The sequence below is a fragment of the Bombus pascuorum genome, chromosome 1 (genome assembly GCF_905332965.1).
Source record: "Bombus pascuorum chromosome 1, iyBomPasc1.1, whole genome shotgun sequence".
NCBI classification, from domain to species: domain Eukaryota; kingdom Metazoa; phylum Arthropoda; class Insecta; order Hymenoptera; family Apidae; genus Bombus; species Bombus pascuorum.
Genome location: NC_083488.1, coordinates 15640998 through 15666027, shown reverse-complemented (window position 1 = coordinate 15666027; position 25030 = coordinate 15640998). Strand labels below are relative to the sequence as shown.

General features: G+C 36.5%; 1 protein-coding gene across 5 annotated transcripts in view; it reads left to right on the top strand.

Moving 5' to 3' along the window:
* LOC132906163 (collagen alpha-2(IX) chain-like) overlaps positions 1-25017 on the top strand; it is a 33766-nt gene extending 8749 nt beyond the window's left edge. For 2 of the 5 annotated variants that reach the window (XM_060958070.1, XM_060958078.1), the window contains exons 3-20: positions 519-738; positions 1727-1943; positions 3261-3434; positions 5270-5341; positions 5412-5501; positions 6050-6157; positions 6232-6339; positions 6495-6708; positions 13126-13341; positions 15830-16017; positions 20097-20267; positions 20608-20805; positions 22141-22342; positions 22653-22754; positions 23476-23577; positions 24328-24495; positions 24575-24643; positions 24715-25017. In XM_060958070.1, the coding sequence (XP_060814053.1) occupies positions 519-738; positions 1727-1943; positions 3261-3434; positions 5270-5341; positions 5412-5501; positions 6050-6157; positions 6232-6339; positions 6495-6708; positions 13126-13341; positions 15830-16017; positions 20097-20267; positions 20608-20805; positions 22141-22342; positions 22653-22754; positions 23476-23577; positions 24328-24495; positions 24575-24643; positions 24715-24833 (2738 nt within the window). In that variant the 3' untranslated portion in view covers positions 24834-25017. The remainder of the gene's footprint in view (positions 1-518; positions 739-1726; positions 1944-3260; positions 3435-5269; positions 5342-5411; positions 5502-6049; positions 6158-6231; positions 6340-6494; positions 6709-13125; positions 13342-15829; positions 16018-20096; positions 20268-20607; positions 20806-22140; positions 22343-22652; positions 22755-23475; positions 23578-24327; positions 24496-24574; positions 24644-24714) is intronic. The other 3 variants (XM_060958089.1, XM_060958104.1, XM_060958096.1) reach the window with 3 other exon arrangements.
* Positions 25018-25030: the final 13 nt, after the last annotated feature.

The following is a 25030-nucleotide window of genomic DNA, read 5'->3' as shown; positions in this document are numbered from 1 at the left end:
TATGCGAATATATGTGTACTTCTCTCATACACTTTATTGCGCCTCTGTGTGTTTTAACTATTGCTTTTCGATTTATCAGTTGTTTCTAAAGTAATTGTAATAATAGGTATCAACTTTGTCCGATAAAAATAATCTTGCTCACGTATAATGTATATAATTACTTATATAATCATCAGATCACTTTTAGATCCAATCGTGTTTTTCTATTCTTAATAAATTTCGTATGTTTGAGAAAGTATAAGAGAATCGTCTATAATATGCATGATTTTCCGTTTTATATATATAAAAATTTTTTTTATGACATTAACAACCTATATTGCTCTATCATAAGATAATATTACCATGTTTTTCCTTGTGATCTCCATATATTATTTATTTAAAAATATATTTACTTGAAACGATAGGAAGTTACAAAAAAGTATTATAGAAAGAAAATAGTTATGGTTTTAAAAGAAAGATACAAATAATAAAACATTATTAAATATTTTGCAAGGTTCTAATATTTTGGACATTCGTAGAATATACATCTGGGGAGAAAACAATTTTAAATTCTCCTCGTGGACCATGCGAGGGATACAAACAGGGCGAGGACGATCTTCAAACATTCGACTTCATCAGCAAGTTGAAACTAGATCTTTTGGAGGCACATTACACTGACGTGACGCGAGTCAGAGGTAGCAATCGTGTACAAATCGCCTACAGATTGGAAAAAGATACAGACATCACTCAACCAACCAAGTAAGTTTTATCAACCTATTTGCCAACGACGTTTAACGCTAACCTTACGAAGCCCGGTCAAATGATCAGTTTCAAAATTTAATTTAAAATTGTACATTCATTGTTATTTTTTTTTTGTTTATCTAATTTTATTTAAATTCTTATATTATCTGGTTAATCAATTTCTCAATTTTTTTTTTCTTCTACTGGGGAAAATTTATCGCCTGATCTGTTTACCGCGACCGGTCGACAAATTTACATCTTTTTCTAAAGTTCTCTACGTGGGACCTTAGTTCTGAGAACTCGAGTAAGATCTAATCAATTATAGTTGCGTACATCTGTAGTAACGCCTGAACACAACAGAGTCTTAACAAAGACTCTCAAGAAATACTTCTTAAGAATATACTCCTCTCATAATAAGTTCTCTATAGCTAAACGAAACCTAAATGCAGTATCATTTGAGAATTTACAGATCGAAGCCAACGAGAAATCAAATACGTCAAGGAATTAACAAATCTCGTAATATTCAATACATTGGTTCTGTATTTTTTTTTTATTCCTGAATATGTTCACACGTTCATTGAGGAAGTTGTTGAAAAACATACGAAACGATATAGGTGAAGAGTGTTCAGACGAACGAAGTTCTAAGTTTAAAAATTTCAACTTCAAAGTAAGGATGATTTGTTCGATAATCACCTTTTGTTTATATTACATATAAAAATAAAAATATATGATTGATTATTTTATTATTATTTAAAAGTTATGCTGTGCATTATTTCCTACAATAAATTGACAATTTTTTTCGAAAGAACAACGTCTATTTGTTTTTTTTTTAAGTGTTTATTTATGTAACAACGTCTATTTGTTGACAACGTCAAATGATCGATTACGATAAGAATAGATATATGTGAAGTGCCGATACGGTTACTGTTAAAATTTACAAAACTGACTATTTTTCGATGGTTACATATACTGACATACAAAGCCTCTTTTTTATATTGTTTGTTAGAGTTATACTCCCAAACGGATTGCCAGAGGAATTCAGTACGGCTTGCACATTTAGGGCCAGAAAACTGCCAAAGTATACTTGGCACATTATCAGAATCGTCGACATGGAAAACGAGCCCCAGTTTTTAATCGCAATGAACCCAAAAATTCAGACTTTGGATTTATCCATGAAGAAGCAGACAGGGGAACTTGAAACGGTATCGTTCTCGGCCGATCGTGTGAGTAAAATTTTTACAACATTGTTAGAGATAATGTTATTAATTAGTGTCGATTAAGTTGATTTTTATAAGTACAGAAGTATCGTCGTTTCTTAGATTAATTTATATTTATCCTTTTAGATTTTTCTATTTATTTTCTTTATTCTTTTAGATTTTGATAATGGCATTCTATTAGATTTTAATAATAATATTAATTGGTGTTAATTAGGTTCATTTCTATAAGTAGAAAAGTTTCTTAGATTAGTATTTAAAGTAGAGCGAAATATCGGCAAGCCAAGTGCATTTCCAGTAATCAATTCGATAGCTGTCACATCAAGCCATATTTAATGCAATCGCCTCTTAAAAATGTCAGCGTGGATCGCGTGATGATTAAAACGGGCCACGAGTGACGAGCATGACCGCGGATATCATCAACGATCTCGCGGCATTCTCATGTAAAAACTCAAGCCTCCTGTCAAATATCAATCGAGAAACTGCGTTGGCGTATGAATCATATCTTGACGTCGGAAATCGTGTCACGGGCCATTGCATAAGCCTCGTGTGAAATAGTTTAGAGGTTTTTCAGGGAGACCTAACGCAAAAGAACGCGTTCGCGATCCGTATAGTATTAAAAATACTGATGAGAGTACCATTCGTTGTGTCATTTATAACGCTTCAAAGAAATGTTAAGCGTCGCGTTCTTAATGAACCGGAGATGTTTTGAATGCAGCAGCAGAAAATTGCCTCCTGATTGCTCAAGATTATCTATTTAATAAGAAAAGAATTCTATTCAAAAACACCTCGTTAAATATCTTGAAAATTAATAGAATTTTACAGCGGAGAAAAGAATTGGGGGTTTCATGAGAAAAATAATTCTTGTCAAATTTTTGACTTTTTACACAATAATGTATCCTATTCGTCCGAAGCGAAATTTACAACATAATGGAATCGATATTATGATAAATTGACTTATCATTGATAGATGATAAATGATAAATTGATAAAAATTAAACGGTTCTAAAACAACGTTTATGGAAATTTCACAACTTCGTAATATAATTAAAGATAATTCTTTCTGTCTAATTGATATAATTGCAGATACATTTACAGTTTGCTCACAGTATTTCGTAATATAGTAAGTTAGAAAAGATTAGAATGCATCGAACAGAAATTTAAAATACTAAAGTATCCTTTCGTTTTCTTGAAAAAAGACGGAAATGGACAAGGGTCATTTTTGTTATAAGCCTTTTAATTAGAGAAAGTAGCAAATAAATTTTATTATTATAAGTTTAATATTTACCTAGCAAAACATTTTGGTAAGACGTTTGATTGAAACAGATCTTCGACAAAAACTGGCACAAAATTAACATTGGAGTCTTCAAGGATAGGCTGGTGCTATATATAGATTGCGAATATATTGACACACAAGAGTTGAATCCACGAGGAACAATCAAAGTAGATGGCGAGATATCGATATCGAAAATATCACACAGCAAAAATATTACTGTACCGGTAAGTTCGATCGTTCACCTTTGACATTGCGTATACTGTATATAGAAGACATAAGATCAGCAGTGTCGCTTACAGCAAACTCGCTGCTCATTAGATAATTTCGATGCATTACGCATTTATCGTCTATTTTGTTGACATTATTTTATCGATGACCTACTGCGGAATTTTTTATGAAATAATAAAATATCGTGTATGTAAATCTAGATTTGAATGATTAAAATATTGAAATTAGTCAAAACGATTTGCATAGGGGGATAATTTTTACAAAATATACTACCCTAATGGTTATTGTCTTATTACTAGACTACAAATATTGACGTGAATTCATATTATGTAAAAATAGGTAAAGGAATAAAACTTAGAGATTTGTTTCATTCGTTAAATATTATAACGAGTACCTTACCTTAAATATTTTACATAATTTTACATATTATATATACTTCATGCATTTTTTAATTTTCCATAAATGCATAAAAATGTGCAGTCCATTAATCATAATATCATTTTGACAAATATGAATATATGAGATAATTCAGCTTTAATTTCATGGACAAACAGAAAATTTAGAAAAACGAATAAGAAATATTTTTTGAACAAAAGATGTAAGCAACAAAACTATAACTGATTTCTATGATACGCTGTATTATATCATATATATGGTATTATTCTTATATAACCACATGACCGTGTTTCACTAAACATTATAATGGATGTTCCCGGAACGTCGGAAGAGTCTTTTAGATCTTTTATTCGACTAATTTCGATCAACTGAGCGAGGATCAAAAGGCGTATGATTGTAACGTAAAACACGCGAATTTCACAGAACACTGCGCCGTGACACATTCGCGGGGGATAACTCCCGTTGGTTCATGCGAGAAATGTATCCGTCGCATGAGACAATTAAGAAACACTTAATTAATAAACACTATATAATGAACGAGGCTAAGACGTAACTGGGACAAGTTAGATTTAGTACGCACAAAGTTTAGAAGCGCAACGCGTACGGGAAAACATAATGAACATTATTAGACCAATTTTGTGACGGAACGTCAAAAACTAAAAATAAACCGTAAACTGTAAATAACGTAACATGCTGATAAAGTAATCGATTTTTTAATAATACGTTTTAAAGATTACATAAAATTTCGTTTTATGAAATTTTTTTCTAAGACAATCATTGTAAAATATAAAATGCAAAATGCTTTCCGAATATTGTTAGCGGTACTAATTTCATGAATGAATATGAATTAAAATTAATAAATACCATAACAAATCATTAAATACGATAGCGAAATTTTTATTCGATTTTCAAGTAGAATGTTCTAGAAGAATAATTTCTTTTTTTTATATAGTTTATTTTGGTTTTTACAATTTGTCCTGAAGGACATTTGGTAAAGTATTATATCTTAGTTATTAGGGAATAAAAAAAATAAAAATAAAATATAGTATGTGGGTGGCTACCCCCAGCGGGGTGCCATCTTCGTGTTTGCTAGATTATATCTTTTATGACTAGAAGAATAATATATTATTTCCTACAGAGCGTCTTTTTGCGAGGAGATTTCCAAACTGTTTTTTAACGCGCTATCTTAAAGTATAAAGTGCAGGCTGCTTTTTCAAGTACCACCTCAATTCCATGAATGAATACAAATCAAAATTAATAAATAATGTATGGTCTCTGATAGAGTTTCTTTTTACAAAGAAGGTTCTTGGGCTTCCTTTCTAAGATGCTATTTTAAAGGGTAGAGTTAAAAGCTCATTTCAAGTGCTCGTCTATTCGCATTCTTACTTTTTACTCTTAACGTAATATTTGCTTCTTCTCGAAAATATGTCTCTAGATCGATATTCAGTGGATGGTTTTAAATTGCGATCCTACGAGGCCAGAGAGAGAGACCTGTGAGGAACTGCCGGTAAGTCTATATATATTACACAACTTCGCAATCCATTAAGATCCCACGGTTGTAATTAACGTAATTGCAGAAGAGCCTTAGCAGCCCTTTATTACCTCAGAGAAGACCTGGCTGCGAAATTATCTGTCCACAGGGACCACCGGGAATTAATGGCACTAATGTGAGTCAGAGCTTCTCTTTAGTGATAAATATTTCCATCTGATTCGACACTTGATATTGTCCAAGTAATACATTTACATAAAGTTCATATATGAATCATATTTAATATTAAATGCTAACTTGATTTAAAAATCTTCTTTAATACCTTGCATAGGATTAAGTATAAGGTAATAGTACTAAAATTATTTTTAGATAAATAGAGATATCCTTTGTTATATTGCTCAAAGAAAGTAAATGCAAGAAAAGATTAAAGTATACATAGTATGAAATTACAGTGAAGAAACGATAAGTCAAATTTTCTGTCTTTTATATGAGAGAAACTTTAAAATATAATAAACTGTTGACTGATTCCATACTGTCTAAACAGCTTTTTTACTTGATTTAGGAATTACATATACATTCTTCCTATCTACCTATTCTAAATATTTTAGAAAGACTGATTGTCATCTTCATCTGAAATTTAAAGTCCTATCAAATGCTTATTTCTTCCTAAAGTGGAAATTACCTAATATCAGTACAATCTATCTATCTAATATAATATTTATTTAGGGTTTACCTGGTTTAACCGGATTACCCGGACCACCTGGACCAATCGGAGAACCCGGTTTACCTGGACAGCCGGGTTTACGCGGGTCACCTGGAGAGCAAGGCAAAGTAGTGCGTTCCTATAAATACAACCTTATTTATGTTTTTTTATTTATCCTACTTTACGATATTACGATACTTACTAGGGACCACAAGGATTCACTGGTGCACGTGGATTTCCCGGAAATCCAGGTCCTAAAGGATCTATTGGGCCAATTGGACTACCTGGAGCAAAAGGAGAAAACGGTGAAAGAGTGAGTTTATTATTTTTATATATGTAAGATAAAAATTATTACAAGACATTTTGAGAGATCACTGTAATTAGAATACATTTACAGTGGCTGCCATTTGATCCTGAATCGCTGAGTGTGGGTATTATGATACTTATATTCAATTTGTTTTTTTATAGGGGGACATGGGATTTCCAGGGTTGAAGGGAGATCAAGGGCTCCCGGGACCACAAGGTTATCCAGGTCCTCCAGGTCCACCAGGAAAGATCAGTGACTATCGTGACGCTATACCAAAATTTGTAGGCCCACCAGGGCCTCCGGGATATCCAGGTCAAAAAGGTTCGAAGGGCGAACAAGGAGAACGCGGCGACGAAGGGAAACAAGGTCAAAAAGGTAGTGGTTCGATACCTATTCTTTTTTTTATAGTTTATTTTGGTATTTACAATTTATCCTGAAGGACATTTGGTAAAGCGTTATATCTCATTGGTAATAAAAAAAATAAAATAAAAATAAATATAGCATATGGGTGGCTACTCCCAGCGGGGTGCCTATATATCTATAGGGGTTTTCTATATATCTATTTTTAACGTTTTTTTTCTTTCAAGGACTAGTGTGATCGTGTCAGATGTTAAACGTTAGCGTTAAATACCATTACGTGATTTATCCGATAAGTAATCCTTGAACACTCGCGTAAACTAATTTAATCTTGTTAGAAAATCGCGTGGAGTTGTGTGTCTATGTGCACACGCTGATTCATCGTTAAACACATTATTGTCCTGGTAGTGAGCGTAAAATAGTTAATTACTACTCTCTTCAACAAAGAACTCCTGCATATTTGGTGACAAATATTTTTGCTTAAAATAATTTATATTACTAAAATGAATGTTTTAAATGAATTAAAAATATATTCTTAAAGAGACTATGTTTGAAAAATTTAGCTTTTGCACGGAGGAATTGATTCAAATTCATTTGTTTTATCGCTTTTTCATGATTGAATTTATTTCTTTAATGGGTAACTCATCGATAGACAAAGTATATTCTATTTTCGGTTAGCCAATGCTGTTTTTGTTGCTTGACGCCGGTCGACGAACTTGAGTCAGGACAGTTTTGGTAATATTGATGGACTGGTCTCGAACATATAGACGTGTTCACACAGGTATCACTCCGTTTTCGTGGATCATCAAAATTTCTCTAACTGTCAGAGATCAATGCCCCAAAAACATTCTATTTTTGTTAAACTTACTGGCGAGTTCACATACTTTTGCCCCGTCACTATATTTTCCCACATATAAGAGCAGGGGTTTTTTGAGTACTTGTCTACGTACTCTTTGTATACTCTTTACAGTTTTTACTTAAATTTAATTTAAATATACTTCCATTTGAAGGATATCCGACATTTTCTTACAATTGCCTGGAAGTTCTTCATATTCTTTTCAAAATTTCCGTATACAATAATTATAGATGATCATAACTTGCTTTTTGAAACTCTCTTCTAGTGTTGAGTAAAATAATATTGACTAATAAAAAACATTTGATAATGATTATTTTAATTTAATATAATTTGTGTTACAAAAATGAACATTTTATAGGAATTAAATTTTGTTTCTTAGAAAGATATACAGTGCTGGACAAAAGTATTGGCACAGCATGATTGTTATGATAGAAATGCTTATAACTACTAAACAAATTGATTTAAACAAAAAACTTTTTGACGTATTTATTTATTATCTATTCTAGTTTATTACATAACAAGAGCAACAATATAAATAAAATAATACGCAAAATAATAACAAAAATATATTTTTTGAACATTTTATGGGTGGACAAAACTATTGGCACAGTAGAATATTTACGCTTATAACTAATTACATAATAAACTTCTAATATTTTGTTGGCAGTCCTTTTCTTTTAAGGACTTCCTTTAATCTTCTGGGCATCGAGTGGACTAATTTTTTAGTGAATTCAGGTACAATATTGCTCCATTCCTGCAGAAGAACTTTCTTCAGTTCAGACTTGCTTGTGATATTATGTTTCCTAATTCTTTTTTCCAATTCGTTCCACACGTGCTCAATGGGATTCATATCGGGACTTTGAGGTGGTGTGTTTAATGTGTGGGCAGTATTATATATTATCCACTGACGAACAATATACGCCATATGTTTAGGATCTCGATCCTGCTGAAAATAGAAATCCCTGGGGAGGTTTAATTTTTGAGTACTTTTCAAAAGATTTTGCTTGAGTATATTTAAATATACATATTTATCCATTATCTCATCAATGAATATAAGTTCTCCTACACCCGATGATGCCATACATCCCCACACCATTAAACCACCACCCCCATGTTTCATGGTGGCTTGCAGATTCAGTTCGTCCATCTCTGTGTTGGGTTTTCGCCATACTAATATTCTGCCGTCAGATTTAAAAATATTAAACTTACTTTCATCTGAAAACATGATCTTTTCCCAAAAATCAGTATCTTTCGTAACAAACTCTTTCGCGAATTCCACTCTTTTCTTTTGGTTTATTTTACTGATGTAGGGCTTTCTTCGTGCTGCACGGGCAGAATAACCGGCATCCTTCAATACCCTACGTACAGTTTTGGTACTTACTTCTTTTTCACACTCAGCTTTTAACATCGAAGCAATTTCAGTCGAATTAGTTTTTGGATCCTTCTTTACAATATTTACGATTTTCCTTTTTTCTCGAATTGTTACCTTAGAAGGGCGACCACTCCTAATTTGATTCTCTAGATTTTCTTCACTTTTAAAGCGTTTTATGACTGAACGCACAGTAAAACGACTTCTGTTTATGATTTGTGCAATTTCGTTGTAAGATTTATTCATCTTATATAAATTTAATATTATTTTTCTTTCTTCAATTGTGGTTTCTTTCGTTTTTCTAGACATTATTACTCTTTCTTGGTTTTTTGTTGTTTAATAACTGAAGTCTCCAGTTTCACTGATCGAGTGTTATAATTAAGAAGATTAAAGGAAGTCCTTAAAAGAAAAGGACTGCCAACAAAATATTAGAAGTTTATTATGTAATTAGTTATAAGCGTAAATATTCTACTGTGCCAATACTTTTGTCCACCCATAAAATGTTCAAAAAATATATTTTTGTTATTATTTTGCGTATTATTTTATTTATATTGTTGCTCTTGTTATGTAATAAACTAGGATAGATAATAAATAAATACGTCAAAAAGTTTTTTGTTTAAATCAATTTGTTTAATAGTTATAAGCATTTGTATCATAACAATCTTGCTGTGCCAATACTTTTGTCCAGCACTGTAGATATGGGTAATTATAACTTCTACACTCCTCATCAAAAAGATAACCCAAGTGTGTTATCTTTAATTTCTCAATGACGCATGTAAAGTTATTCGTCTGTAACGTATAATATCAAATCATTATGAGCTCAGGATATGCGGCTCGCTGGAAATAAGTCACAATGTCGTAGATGTTTATATGCAATAAAGAAAAACTGTTGCATACTAAGGTCGAAATGATAACACACTCTATTAACATGTTTAGAAATTGCTCAGTACAAGTATAGGATGCGGAAACAAATTAAACGAGTCTGAAAAAAAGCAAATTCTTGAACTAAAACAGCAACCGTTATCAGTAGCAAAAATACCGACAGTAATAAGATGAAGTTGTAGAGTAATACACAATTTCTTAAAAAATGTTGAAGATTATGACAAAAAGAAAAGTACTGGTCGGCCGTCATCGTTATCCGATAAGCGAGCAATTTTGCGTGTAGCTTCCAATTCGCAGTTAACAACGAAGCAACTAATGGAAAAATCTAATGTCAGTGTCAGTGTTTCAAGTGTTCGTCGAGTTCTACTATCCTGCAAAAATATCAATAGATTAAAATTGAAAAAGAAAGCTGCGTTAATAACGAAACACAAAACAGAACGTTTACGCTTTGTAAAAGAATGCATTGGAAAAAGAAATGAAGAAAGGTACCATTTTCAGACGAAAAAGATTCAACTTGGATGTTCCTGATGGGTTCCAATATTATTTTCATGACATAAGAAAAGATACAATGTCAGCAATTCAACGATAACTGGGAGGAGGCAGTGTCACGTAAAATCACAAGTCACAACTGAGATTATAGAAATATAAGAAGATTGAGCCGAAACACAACTACTAACTTTCTTTTCTTCGTCGCACTTTATTATGCACTTAATAATTATAATTTAGTATATACTGAGTCGACACGTATAAATTACACTTTATACAGATCTCAGGGTAGAAACGCGGTAAAAAGATGTTGACTGTTCGAAAGTTAGAGAATCAGTAAGGTTTAGTGACGATGTTGTGGCGGAGGAAAGCTAGTGATGGGTGGGTTTAAGGACACGAAAAGAGCTGATTTGTTACGGATAAGTTTTCATTAGGAGAGTGAGGGAAATAGACTTCCATGTCAATTGGCTGATTTTCTAGGTTGGTGGTTGAGGAAGGGTGCTAACCGCCCTTGAGAGAAAGTTGCTAACGGAAGATACCGAACATGAGAAAAACTAATTTTCTCGTATCTTCCCGTAGCAGGCAAAAATATAAAGAACGCTTGTTTTTGACTTGAAGGACCTTTTTTTTTTTTTTTATTTTATTTTGGTTATTTTACAATTTGTCCTTGTGGACATTTGGTAAAGTGTTATATCTTGTTGGTGAAGAAAAAAAAAATATAAATAAAAAAAATAAATATAGCATGTGGGCGGCTACCCCCAGCGGGGTGCCAGCTCCTGAAGGACCCTAACTATGAAAATGGTTTTGTGCTGGGTCCTTAAGAATATTGATGGTACGCGACAAGGATGTGTAGACATCTGGTTATCATCTTCCTCTCGGCGTGTAGCCTGCTCCCTGACGAGCTTGACGTTACAGCAGCGTGATGGTTGGACCGGCATCGGTTATTTCGGCACGAACGCATTTGTGGACTTGATTACGTCTTTCAATAAGATAATGCATCTGTATACACATCAAGATTGGTCCAATCATATTTTAATGAAGATAATATATTTATTTTGCCGTGGCCTGCACGTTCCCCGGAACTTAATATTATTGAAAATTACTGGGCAGAACTTGTACACGGCGTATACGCGAATGGAAAGCAGTATCACGACGTACAAGAATTAAAAAATGCTATTGTACGCGAATGGGATACGTTAAGTCAAAATTATATCTAGAAACTATATAAATCGATAGCAAATCGTAGAATAGAAGTAATAGAAAATAAAGGCGGATGTACCCATTATTAAATAAGTATATATGTTTGATAAGTAATTATTGTTAGTTACAATTTATGTTGATTATTATTTTCTTATTGTACATGTGCTGTCATTTCGTTCTTAAAATAAAACAATTTTTTTTGTTACACACTAAATTTTCAACGAACTGCATATCCTGAGCTCATAATGATTTGATATTATACGTTACAGACGAAAAACTTTGCACACGTCATTGAGAAATTAAAGATAACACACCTGGGTTATCTTTTTGACGAGGAGTGTACATTGATTCTCCGTAGTAAATGAATAACGAACCCTTAGAATCTGTTAATGTGTTAATCATAATGTTACCAAAGGTTATTGACACTTTTGAAGGAATAATTCCTCCTAATAAAGTATGTCAGCCTCATATTTAAAGGTCGAGAGCAATCGTTGTAATGGTTTCAACTATCCAACCAACATATTTCCACTTATTCTATTTTTGTCCCTTCTTCTTTTTTCCTCTTCTCTTATAAATATACGAAATTTACGTAAATTTATATTTTCATAAATATAGCTAAAGTAATCGAACCTAAAAAAGTCTTACTACATCTACTAATTATTATAACGATAATTCTACTTTAGAAATTCTATATATTTTTGTACCTTATTTGCATCCTATGCCCTTTTGTGTTTTTAAAATTCTTCATAAATGTATAAAAATGCGCAATCTATTTATAAATTATAAATTAGACATTTATACTGTTATCTGTATACACAAGTATAATGCTTGCTATATGATTATTATATATAGCCCATATTTGAAGCTCACGTTCTGGAGAAATTATTGTTGAAAGTTAAAATACATAATAAATATTTTGTCCTTGTCGATTCTTCTTTTTGGACTTTGTAATTTCAGTACTGATATCGCAAAGTATCATTATTATCAAAAGTTAAAATCCTAGTATTCTTTGATGGGTGAAATGAAAACAATATATTAACATGCATATTGATGTCGCGTCGACCTAAATACAGCTATTCGAAGCGATTGTAAATCAATTTGTTGCAATCTGCCGTAATACCCGTAAACCATTCCTTTTATTAATTGCTAAATGTATGCCGTTCTCGTGATAGAAGTGTCTATGTAACAACTCTTAACGTGTATCTAATCATGAGCATTTTAATCCTTCGTTAGTAAATGATCTAGTTTAAATGTTTGATGATAAATTAGCAATTAATGTTAATATCCTACTTATTTGTAGTAATCGTAAGTTTTAGAAATAAAACTAAGTCCAAACCTACTCCTAAATCCAATTCTAAATCTAAATTTTGATTCTATACTTTAAATCTAAAGTTAAGTGAATAGTTAATAAGTGATGTTTAGTATTAAATCCTAGCAATTAGTATAAACATTTGAATAATCTTATGAACTTCCCTTTTTCATCCTCACCATCGAAGTTTCTATCTCTCAGGATAAATTCCTTTAATGGTTTGACTTGAAACGCACAACAAAATTATTGCAGATAATGTATAAAATTAGGAGTTGGTCAGATGATGATATTGAAAAGACGTACTTCTACATAATCGATGTAAAATATGTTAAGGTGAGCCAGGAGAACGAGGTTCTCCAGGGCAAGACGGGTCTCCTGGTTCAGAAGGAAGGTCAGGACTTCCTGGCTTTCCTGGACCTAAAGGAGAAATGGGATTTCCGGGAGTACCAGGTCCTCAGGGATTGCAAGGTCTTCGTGGTGAAGCTGGTGCACTAGGATCACCTGGAATTCAGGGTCAAAAAGGAGAAGCTGGAGAGCCAGGCCGTGATGGTAAGTTAGATTGAACTATACACTTCTCGTCAAAAAGATAACCCAGGCGTGTTATCTTTAATTTCTCAATGACGCGTGCAAAGTTTTTCTTTGACATTATGAGTTCAGAATATGCGGCTCGTTGAAAATAATTAAAAATATTATGAGGTTTAGTTTATAACAAAGAAAAACTATTCCATACTAAGATAGAAATGATAACACACTCTGTTAATATGTTTAGAAATTGCTCAGTAGTTCATGATCTATCAACGAGTACAGATTACAGTACAATATTATATAAATTTGTTGGTATGAGGGACGCGGGAAAAAATTAAACGAGTCTGAACAAAAACAAATTCTTGAACTAAAACAGCAACAGTTATCAGTAGCAAAAATATCGACGTGGTAATAAGATGAAGTCGTAGATACACAATTTCTTAAAAAATGTTGAAGATTATGTCAAAAAGAAAAGTAGTGGTCGGCCGTCATCGTTATCCGATAAGCGAGCAATTTTGCGTGTAGCTCCCAACTTGCAGTTACCAACAAAGCAAATAATGGAAAAATCTAGTGTTAGTGTTAGTGTTTCAAATGTTCGTCGAGTTCTACTATCTTGCAAAGATATTAAGAGGCTAAAATTGAAAAAGAAACATTCGTTAACAACGGAACACAAAGTAGAACGTTTACGCTTTGCAAAAGAATGCATTGGAAAAAGAAATGGAGAAGGGTACTATTTTCGGACGAAAAAGATTCAACTTGGATGATCCTGATAGGTTAAAATATTATTTTCATGACATAAGAAAAGTGATAGTGTCGGCAATTCGACGACAAATTGGAGGAGACAGTGTGGTGGTTTGGGCCGACATTGGTTACTTCGGCAAAACAAGTATCGAATTCATCGTTGGGAGAGTGAATAGTATCCGGTACATAAATTTAATCAAAGAACAAATAAATAATCACGCAGAACGCATTTCTGGACCTAATTGCGTCTTTCAACAAGATAATGCATCTGTACACACATCAAGATTGGTTCAATCATATTTTAATGAAGATAATATATCTATTTTGTCGTGGCCTGCACACTCCCCGGAACTTAATATTATTGAAAATTGCTGGGCAGAACTTGTTCACGGCGTATGTGCGAATGGAAAGCAGTATGAAGACATACAAGAATAGAAAAAATGCAATTGTACGCGAATGGGATACGTTAAGTCAAAATTATATGCAAAAACTATATAAATCGATAGTTTATTTTCGTCCAGTCGCGGGGAGACGCGATCGCATTGAAGCGTGTCAACGGGAGTCGTAAATTCCCGTTACGATTATAACAATCGACACCACGAACAGGTCGATCCCCTTATTTCTTGTGGGATAATAGGGGTGTTTGTTGTGTGATAAAACTGTAATCAACAGTTTTATAATATATATATTTTCAATAACTTATAATACTTGATATTACGTCGTCTAAGTATATAATATTAACTTGATGTCGCGTAGATTGTAGTGATGACGATATCCTGTTTTTGGATCAGGAGTTGACTGACTTCATGAGTTGACTATATCGAGATGGAAAAAAACAGTAGATGACTGTTCTAAGGATAAGACCCTTACCTTGACTATACAAAGATTGGAAGAACAGTAGAAGAGTGCTCTAAGGATAAGACCCTTAACTTGACTATACGAAGATTGGAAGAACAGCAGTAGACTCATCTCATACTATTAAGGAGGAAAGCTCGGTGTGAGTGTGCCTTTTTGAACTAAGAACGCAGATTCGTTGTTCACACTTTTCGGTAGAAAAATGAGGGTAAGGATCCGCGATGCCCATTGGTTATAGCCAATGTTAATAAATCAAAATATGAGGAGAAAGTCTCCTGCAGATGTGTCTCATGGGTGTCCTTATTCATGGGAAAAACCTGCTATTTCGCTAGACAAAAATCCACTTTCTCCGTAATTAGTAAGATCGTGCAATAAACATAAGGACTGTTTTAAGGACCATCCATAAACCGAAAATACTTACATGAATAGAGATTAAGCTAAAAAGATTCGGTTTATGGTGGTTCCTTAGGTTTATTGCGAGTCAGTGTAACGATGTGTAGGCCTTGGCGGCCAGACCATGAGGGACGTCGCACGGACCATCTCGCGCGACGTAACAGATAGCAAATCGTATAATAGAAATAATAGAAAATGGGGGATGTACCCATTATTAAATAAGTATATATGTTTGATGAGTAATTATTATTAGTTACAATTTATGTTGATTATTATCTTCTTATTGTACATGTGCTGTCATTTCGTTCTTAAAATAAAACAATTTTTTTTGTTACACACTAAACTTCATAATATTTTAAATTATTTTCAACGAACCGCATATTCTGAACTCATAATGTCAAAGAAGAACATTGCATGCGTCATTGAGAAATTAAAGATAACACATCTGGGTTATCTTTTTTACGAGGAGTGCAATACACATCTTAATATCAAAATCTTTAATACGTTTAATTTGTTTATTCAGGTTTGCCAGGTTCGATGGTCGGTTCTATTCTACCAGGACCACCTGGTCTTGAAGGTCCCTCTGGTCCACCAGGAGAAGATGGATTACCAGGAGTGAAAGGAGAACCTGGTCCTGTTGGTCCACCGGGTCTCCCAGGTTTGCAAGGAAAGGATGGCGCTCCTGGTTCTCCAGGACCTCCAGGATCACAGGTAAATTTATATATTCAACTTCAGATTTGAATGCTGAATTTAATTCTTCAACAATCGTATTACGTCCGGCGACTCTTTACCCAACCCAGGATCCATCCCTCGGTCGAGGCGGCCACTAGCTGTGCAAGTATAATTATAGTCGTATCGCAATAATTCTAAGGAACTGTCATAAAACTACGCATTTGTATTTTACCGTCAGGGCCCTTAATTGTCATAAAATCTATTCAAGTATTCTTGGTGATAGTGAGGCAACTGAGGTGTAGTAGGTAGTAGTTTGTTAGTGGTGATATTGCTACTCTGCTGGTGTAGATGTCGCTACCAGTACTACTGCTTTTCTTTTAATTTAGATGTCGTGGAAAGGAAAATCGGACTACGGTCGCCGGAATTAGAATCCCGGTCCCGAACGTTCGTAACCTAAGGCGCTAACTTCGTTCAACACTAGTTGGTGTCGAGTGCCGCTACACAATCAACACCCAGCAATAGTTTTCCTCTGCGACAGCATCGTCACCGAACTGGTCTGGTTTGTTATCCTTAGATCAGTCAACATCTCTGGACTGGTTTTCCATGCTTAGATCAGTCATCTATTTAACTTTTGGCGGCACTCGACAGCAACTATGATCGAACGACGGCAGCGCATTGGTTAACGCCTTTGGTTACGAACGTTCGGAACCCGGGTTCAAATCCCGACACCCGTAGTCCGATTTTTCTTCCATAACATCTAAATGAGGAGAAAAAGCAGCAGTACCTCACAGCGACCTGTTGTACACCTATCACCCACTACTATCGTACCTCAAACTTATATCTATACGCACCGAGCGTAACTGTCTATGTCTACAGGTTGTTGGAATTGTTACGTCGGTCGACTTTCTACCTGAACCGGACCTCACATCGCGGACGTATGGCAGCCAGATGTTCGCACATCCTTAATGCGCACCCCTGAAGACGCTCGCGGACTGGCCATAAATGTCAGAAAACTCTAGCGAAAGTCTTTCATATCAAACAAAGGCCTTTTCACGAAAGCGTTTTCTAAGGTTTCTGGTTCGTGTCTGGAAAACACGTGAAAGTTAATTTTGCACACGTGCGATGCTTCCTACTCCCAGCTTTCCTTCAAGGGTGGTTAAGACCCTTCCTAGTCCATCGACAATTTTAGTAGCCAATAGAAACAATGTCTATTACTCTCACTTTTCCGGCTAAAACATGTCATCAACAAATCCGATGATTCCGTGCGTTAGACACACCCTTCCTTAGCTCTCCTCCGACACAGCATCGTCACTTTCAAGTTAGTTCGTTTTCGTCGTCCGAGCAATCAGCAAGTCGAACAACGACTCTACCCTTAAATCAGTCCGTTTGTAAGATATAACTGCATACTTCGAGAGTTCCGCCGAAGAAAGTCGCTTAGTTAATTCGTTGAGAAATATCGTAAAGTCGGTTGAAGTTCTCTGTAACACATTTATTGTATTCATCGCCAAATATTTGTGACGCTCATATTATTGTAAGATTGACTGTTAAATATACCTAGTATCTTAACCTGCTAACACAGTGTTAGATTCATTGAACCACCCCTGTTATCTTAATCGAAACAAGGGGAACGACTATTTCGCGGCGTCGATTAACCGAATCGTAACGAGAATTTACGCTTCTCGCTGACGCGTTTTCCTCGCGACCGCGTCTCTCCGCGAACGGTCGTAACATTTGGTCCTTCGAGCCGGATTCAGTGGTAAGTGAAAAGTGCACACCAGTGACTCCACTACCATACAGTGCCACGTGAATCCAATATAATCAACGGCGGAAGCGTCACCGCTCCAGCGAAGTCAGTAACGCCAGGGCCCGTCAATTCTGAGGAGGCAAAACCCGGTGATTGAAGAACGCAATCCCGGAACCTCACGCCAACAACACACGGTGACGAGCAACGGTAAACTCACAGTTACAAGGTAAGCTCGTTCATTGCATTGTCTTTACAAACCGCCAAAATAAAAAAAAAAAAAAAAAAAAGGAAAACACAGACCAAATTACCTCCTTGCACCGAAGACGAGGTTTCCAAATTGGTCGATTCACTTCCGCGTTCAAACGATTCGACGAATACGAACGATGCAGTCAAAAGAACAAGTCCATTTTACGGGGCCACCAGGCATAGGTCGAAGACGAGTGGAAACAATACCGACTTTTGCAAGATGATCGGCCGCTCGACGATCGATCGCTTGGTGATCGAGCGCTAGATGGTCGTGATTTGCCGTGACCTTGATCTGGATGTAGATACGTATGATGGCGTAGTCCACATACGCGATATGAACCGGCGGTACATTGAGCCACAGAATGCCCTTGACCTAAACAATTAGTGCAGAGAGCACCCCTTTTGACGGTTTCAAGGCGATTCTTGACCGACGTCGCCTTGAAAACCTTGCAAATCCACGCGTCTTCGACCCATGCCTGGTGGCCCCGTAAAATGGACTTGTTCTTTTGACTGCATCGTTCGTATTCGTCGAATCGTTTGAACGCGGAAGTGAATCGACCAATTTGGAAACCTCGTCTTCGGTGCAAGGAGGTAATTTGGTCTGTGTTTTCCATTTTTTTTTTTTTTTTTTTATTTTGGCGGTTTGTAAAGACAATGCAATGAACGAGCTTACCTTGTAACTGTGAGTTTACCGTTGCTCGTCACCGTGTGTTGTTGGCGTGAGGTTCCGGGATTGCGTTCTTCAATCACCGGGTTTTGCCTCCTCAGAATTGACGGGCCCTGGCGTTACTGACTTCGCTGGAGCGGTGACGCTTCCGCCGTTGATTATATTGGATTCACGTGGCACTGTATGGTAGTGGAGTCACTGGTGTGCACTTTTCACTTACCACTGAATCCGGCTCGAAGGACCAAATGTTACGACCGTTCGCGGAGAGACGCGGTCGCGAGGAAAACGCGTCAGCGAGAAGCGTAAATTCTCGTTACGATTCGGTTAATCGACGCCGCGAAATAGTCGTTCCCCTTGTTTCGATTAAGATAACAGGGGTGGTTCAATGAATCTAACACTGTGTTAGCAGGTTAAGATACTAGGTATATTTAACAGTCAATCTTACAATAATATGAGCGTCACAAATATTTGGCGATGAATACAATAAATGTGTTACAGAGAACTTCAACCGACTTTACGATATTTCTCAACGAATTAACTAAGCGACTTTCTTCGGCGGAACTCTCGAAGTATGCAGTTATATCTTACAAACGGACTGATTTAAGGGTAGAGTCGTTGTTCGACTTGCTGATTGCTCGGACGACGAAAACGAACTAACTTGAAAGTGACGATGCTGTGTCGGAGGAGAGCTAAGGAAGGGTGTGTCTAATGCACGGAATCATCGGATTTGTTGATGACATGTTTTAGCCGGAAAAGTGAGAGTAATAGACATTGTTTCTATTGGCTACTAAAATTGTCGATGGACTAGGAAGGGTCTTAACCACCCTTGAAGGAAAGCTGGGAGTAGGAAGCATCGCACGTGTGCAAAATTAACTTTCACGTGTTTTCCAGACACGAACCAGAAACCTTAGAAAACGCTTTCGTGAAAAGGCCTTTGTTTGATATGAAAGACTTTCGCTAGAGTTTTCTGACATTTATGGCCAGTCCGCGAGCGTCTTCAGGGGTGCGCATTAAGGATATGCGAACATCTGGCTGCCATACGTCCGCGATGTGAGGTCCGGTTCAGGTAGAGAGTCGGCCGACGTAATAGGAATAAAGTGTTACATTGTAACCTGTTACTCGAGTGTTATAATCAGTGCAACCTATCCTAAACGAAATAAGGGTCGATCGCTTCGTGGTGTCGATTATATAATCGTAACGGGAATTTACGACTCCCATTGGCGCGCCTCCTCGCGATCGCGTCTCTCCGCGAACGGTCGAACAAAGCGATTTTAAGAACTGCAAAACTGTTCGGATAATCGAACATTCGAATGTAAGATGTTGAAAAAATTGAGCTCCTATTGTATTTAGAATTTCTTTTGATTCTTATTATGTAAGTAGACATTTTGAAATTTAATCTGAATAATCATCTGAATAATTCAATCTGAATAATGAATTAGGATACTAATTTAATTGTTATAGGGTTCACCCGGTTTACCTGGAGAACCAGGTGTTCCAGGACCTCGAGGAATCGAAGGTGCTATTGGTAAACCAGGACTACCAGGACTCGATGGACGATCTGCAGAAAAAGGCGACAGAGGTCATCAAGGAGAACAAGGTCCTGTTGGACCACGCGGTTTACCTGGGAGTGTCGTAGGTTTATTATGTCTGTTATGAAAAAGAATAAATACATCGAGGATCAAAATTCGTGATACAAGCTGAATCAGGAGAGATTCTATAACTCAAAATAAGACAAAACTTTTGTTCTACATTTTTAATTTATTTTTGCATGTAGAATAATCTCTTTCCAATTTGCTGCTCTTACTTCACTTTTCTCCAAAATGGAACTTCCAATCCAAGTTCGTTATTCTTGATTTTCGTTTTACTTACGGTCATAAAATTTTTCTCACTTCATTTGCGCTATGCATTGAGATGCACGGAGTATATCATTGTGACCTAAAAAATTCAAAAAAGTAGAAATATGCTTTTTTAGGGTGCGCCGGGTTTACCTGGAGTCGCTGGTATTCCAGGATTAGAAGGGCGGCCAGGTCCGCCAGGTGCCCCAGGTCCTCCGGGACCAGCAGGACCACCAGGAACAATTTCAGACATGTTAAGTACAAATAACGTATTGGAAACTATGGGCAGTCCAGGAGTTAGTGGACCAAGAGGTGCGTCAGGTGCTCCAGGATTAGTAAGTATTTCAAATGATTATTAAGATGAAAAATATCCATTATTGTTAAATATTCGTTTGTTTCTTTAACCTATTATCATATTACTACTCTGTTCCCCCTAAAAGCTCTTTTGTGGTAATAATTTTACCGTCCATGTATTGTAATGATAAAATAGAGTTTGTTAGGATGATTTAGAAGTTAATTTAATATGAGGTGTACATGTTTGTTGCTATCAGGCCGGTATAGTTGTGGTGATATTGCGCTACTACTACTAGTGTGTAGGGTGAGACAGGTTCTGCTGCGGGTGTAAATGTCGCTGCTGAGGTAGTGCTGTTTTTCTTCTCATTTTTGTATTGTGGAAGAAAAAATCGGACTTCGTTCGCCGGGATTTGAACCCGGGTCCCGAACGTTCGTAACCTAAGGCGTTAACCACTGCGCGTCGTCCGACACTATCCTTATCAGTGATAACGTTTCTTTTCCTATGTGTTGTAAAGCGTCAGCTGTTTGTTGTCAAACCCGTGCAGATGTTGCGCGAAGTCTTCGATGTAACGGTGGACACCTGTTGGTACGATGCGGGCGTTCCGCGTGCAGTTGTAGGCCTCTGTTCCTGTTTTTTAGTATGATATGCTGGTGGTGATTGCCCATGGACTTGGCATGGATTGGCCATGGACATGGCAATGGTCTCATCATTCCTGGCTTGGTCATCGTTCTTATACTGTCACCTGTTTTGCGCGTCGATCGAAGGTGAGGTGTCGAAATTCGCTGAAGATGGAAAGGCCGTTCCGTGTTCGTGGTAGCGGTGTAGGTCCAGCTTGCCACAGTCGTAGATTCGCGATGATGAAAGTCTCTGTAGTGCTATCACGGTCACACCTCTTTTTGTTGTCGATCACGTCGGGGTCACCAATTTGAGGTGTACATGTTTGTTTGATGCCGTCTGGCCGGTATGTTGTGGTGATAATGCGCTACTGCTCGTGTGTAGAGTGAGACAGGTTCTGCTGGGGGCCGCCGGTGTTGCTGCGGGGTACTGCTGCATTTTTCTTCTCATTTTTGATGCCGCGGAAGGAAAATCGGACTTCGGTCGTCGGGATTTGAAACCCGGGTCCTGAACGTTTGTAACCTAAGGCGCTACCCACTGCGCTCCCATCGTCCGACACTAGTTAGTGTCGAGTGGTGGTATTTTTGTTGTTGAGTGCCGCCATAAATATGAAAAGTCTTGGGACTCTTGACCACATGTAAGATCTGTTATTAAAAAGGAACAGTCAGTAATTGACTGTACATGTCACTGGAATAAATTTCAACAATATTGTTTTGAAGTTCTTAACTTTGTCATTACATTCATTGTTACTAAAAATTAGCCAGGTGAGAGAGGACCTCCTGGAGAACGAGGTCCAGAGGGTCAAATGGGACTACCGGGAATGCCAGGAAAAGATGGGGCTCCAGGACTTCAAGGACCGCCAGGGATTAGAGGGCAGACAGGAATGCCAGGAGTTCAAGGACCGCCAGGCCGAAGTATCATTGAGTCAGAAATTCGAGAAATATGTACCAGTGTATTACGAGGTGGATATTTACTACTTTGCTTAGTGATGCTATTTTTATAGGGCAAGCAGCTGGATACTTATTACACAGCCTATTTATCTCCACTAGGTGTATACTTATTCGAAATTGTTATGCTATTATGACACACGAAATTAAATAGTAGTATAGTTGGTAACGCGCCTAAGAAAATTTGAGATGATGTGTAACGAAATTACTCTAGCAATAATATTCTTATACGACGCGGGTCGTTCTTGGCAAAACAGCTATATGGGCTGGTTTATGTAAAAAGGTAGAAGATAACTGTTCCTTTTATTGGTACGTACATATACAGAACAGATGACTGAGATGGCAGCACAGATGCAAGGCCCACCTGGTCCACCTGGTCGAGGCCGTCCAGGTCGTCCTGGATCACCTGGTCCACAAGGTCGCCCAGGTACAACCCCGAGAAAAAGGGTTACCAACCTCATTTGCCTGCATTTGATCCCTTAACCGTAGAACGTGATAGTAGAAATGATCCTACTATGTGTTTTTGGTGTTTCTTTCATTTTGAAAATACAGTCCCTAATTACCAGGAATTAGGACCACTCAAACATGTTAATAATATGTGTTCTTCCCTTTTGGCTTTATTGCAGCTCATATTCTTTCCAACATGTCCCATATTCGCTAAAGGTAACGTCTCTTTGTAGTCCCATTATTTTCATAAACATTTCGAATTTTTGTCCTCAAATTGGATAATGCAGCTCTTAAGGGGGAATATATAGACGATGAGATCAAGTACCAGAATAGTTTCCCATTTATCTGATGTAGTATATTTATAGCTAGATGGATGAAATTTATGCATGTAATTTTAATACGATGATTAGGGACTGTACCTTTTCCTCAGAAATCCATAGTAGACGATGAATCGTCATTACATAGAAATACCTTCAGCGTCCTTGATAGTCATAGCGAAACATCACAATGGTTGTTGCTGTCATCGTTCTGTCATGAGTTGCTTGAAATTCCACTTTCATCCTTAGTTAGAGTCAGCATTCATCAGCGGCGTGATTCATGTACACGCACGTCCGCTCGATTAACAATTGATCGATCGGAGATTAACAACTCACGTGGCTGTGTACATCTATAAAGATGATGGAATCCTGCATGTGTCACAGAGAGGCTGAAAACACTAACAGAAGGTCTACGAGGGCCACCCGGGTTGCCGGGGCTGGCCCGACAGGGTCGTCCTGGTCGAATTGGAACCCAGGGCATCCCAGGTACCTACTAGATCAAATCTGTTTTTCTCAATTAATATGTTCTATCTAACATTTTTTCATTTTTCAAGATATGTTGAAATAATTGAAATTATCCATGTTTTTTGCTTTTTAAATAAAGTTATGTTATACGACCTGTTAGGAAATGACAGTTAACCATTTTGAATTGAATGATGAGGTTGACACAAAGAGAATGGAAAAACTTCGGTTTTCTTCAATTTCGAAATGGTAGACAGGACATTTTAATCAAGAAGGACAGAAATATGCTAACATCTTTTCTTCCTGTATGACCTCTTTATCTGTAACAATAATAACAATGTTACATTACATCTGATTCATTATTCCTTATTATATCAATCCTGCTGTGATCCTCGAATTATATTTCAATGTTACTCACATTTTAGTAAACGAGAAAGATGTTTAATACTTTAAGAAAATATTAGACATAGGATAAAAACGAAAAATCATATATACCAATAACAATTTTTTTATACTCTACTTAAACTTGAAATGTTCTTTAACGTTGAAAAAATACGTTTAGAAAATGAACGAAAGAAAATTAATGTAGGGATGAACACTAGAAAAAAATAACATAGTTAGATTGTACATGGATTAATAAACATTTAGCAGCTGCAAGCTTACAGTATTAAATATCTTAATATAATATCTATAATTTTTCATCTTCAACGTTAAATTAAATTAAATAAATAAAATTAAATTAGAGTTCAATTCTGGTAAAAAATTGCTCTTCAGGTGATCCAGGTCTCCCAGGTTTACCCGGAGAGCGTGGATTTGTCGGATTACCAGGGCCACAAGGCACCATAGGTCCTCAAGGTTCACCTGGTGAACGGGGTGAGAAGGGCGATAAAGGTCAGGAAGGCGTTGGTGTAGAAGGTCCAATGGGTCCGCGAGGACCGCCTGGTAGCATACATAAACTTTTTTGACATTATCACTCGGTGAATTTATCATTCTTTCTTCCTGACGGAAATTATGTTAATAGGACCACCTGGCAATGATGGCGTTGGATTGCCTGGAAGGCAAGGAGAACGGGGGGAACCAGGCAGGCCAGGTAAAGAGAAAAAAGTTACAAACACGTTTTTAAATTCTCCTGCTGGTATTTTTAGCTTCGTTTATCAACAGGCATTCCTGGGATGAGGGGGCCACCAGGACTTCACGGATTACCCGGATTTTGCGAGTTCTGTAATTATCCAAGCGCCAGTTACTTACAGTATTCTCGCAGCGATGAGAAAGGACCCTAAAATCATAAGTATTTCTAGGAATTAAAAAAAATATTTAGATATGAGAAGAGCAATTAACATCGCAAATACGATTAACCTTTCGCTTAGTAAACAGTTAAAGCGTCTTTCAAATCACTGCCATATGAAAACAATACCTTTTGTTGATCATGCGTGTTTAATAAAATAAGTATTCGTCAGTGAAGAATGATTCATACCAG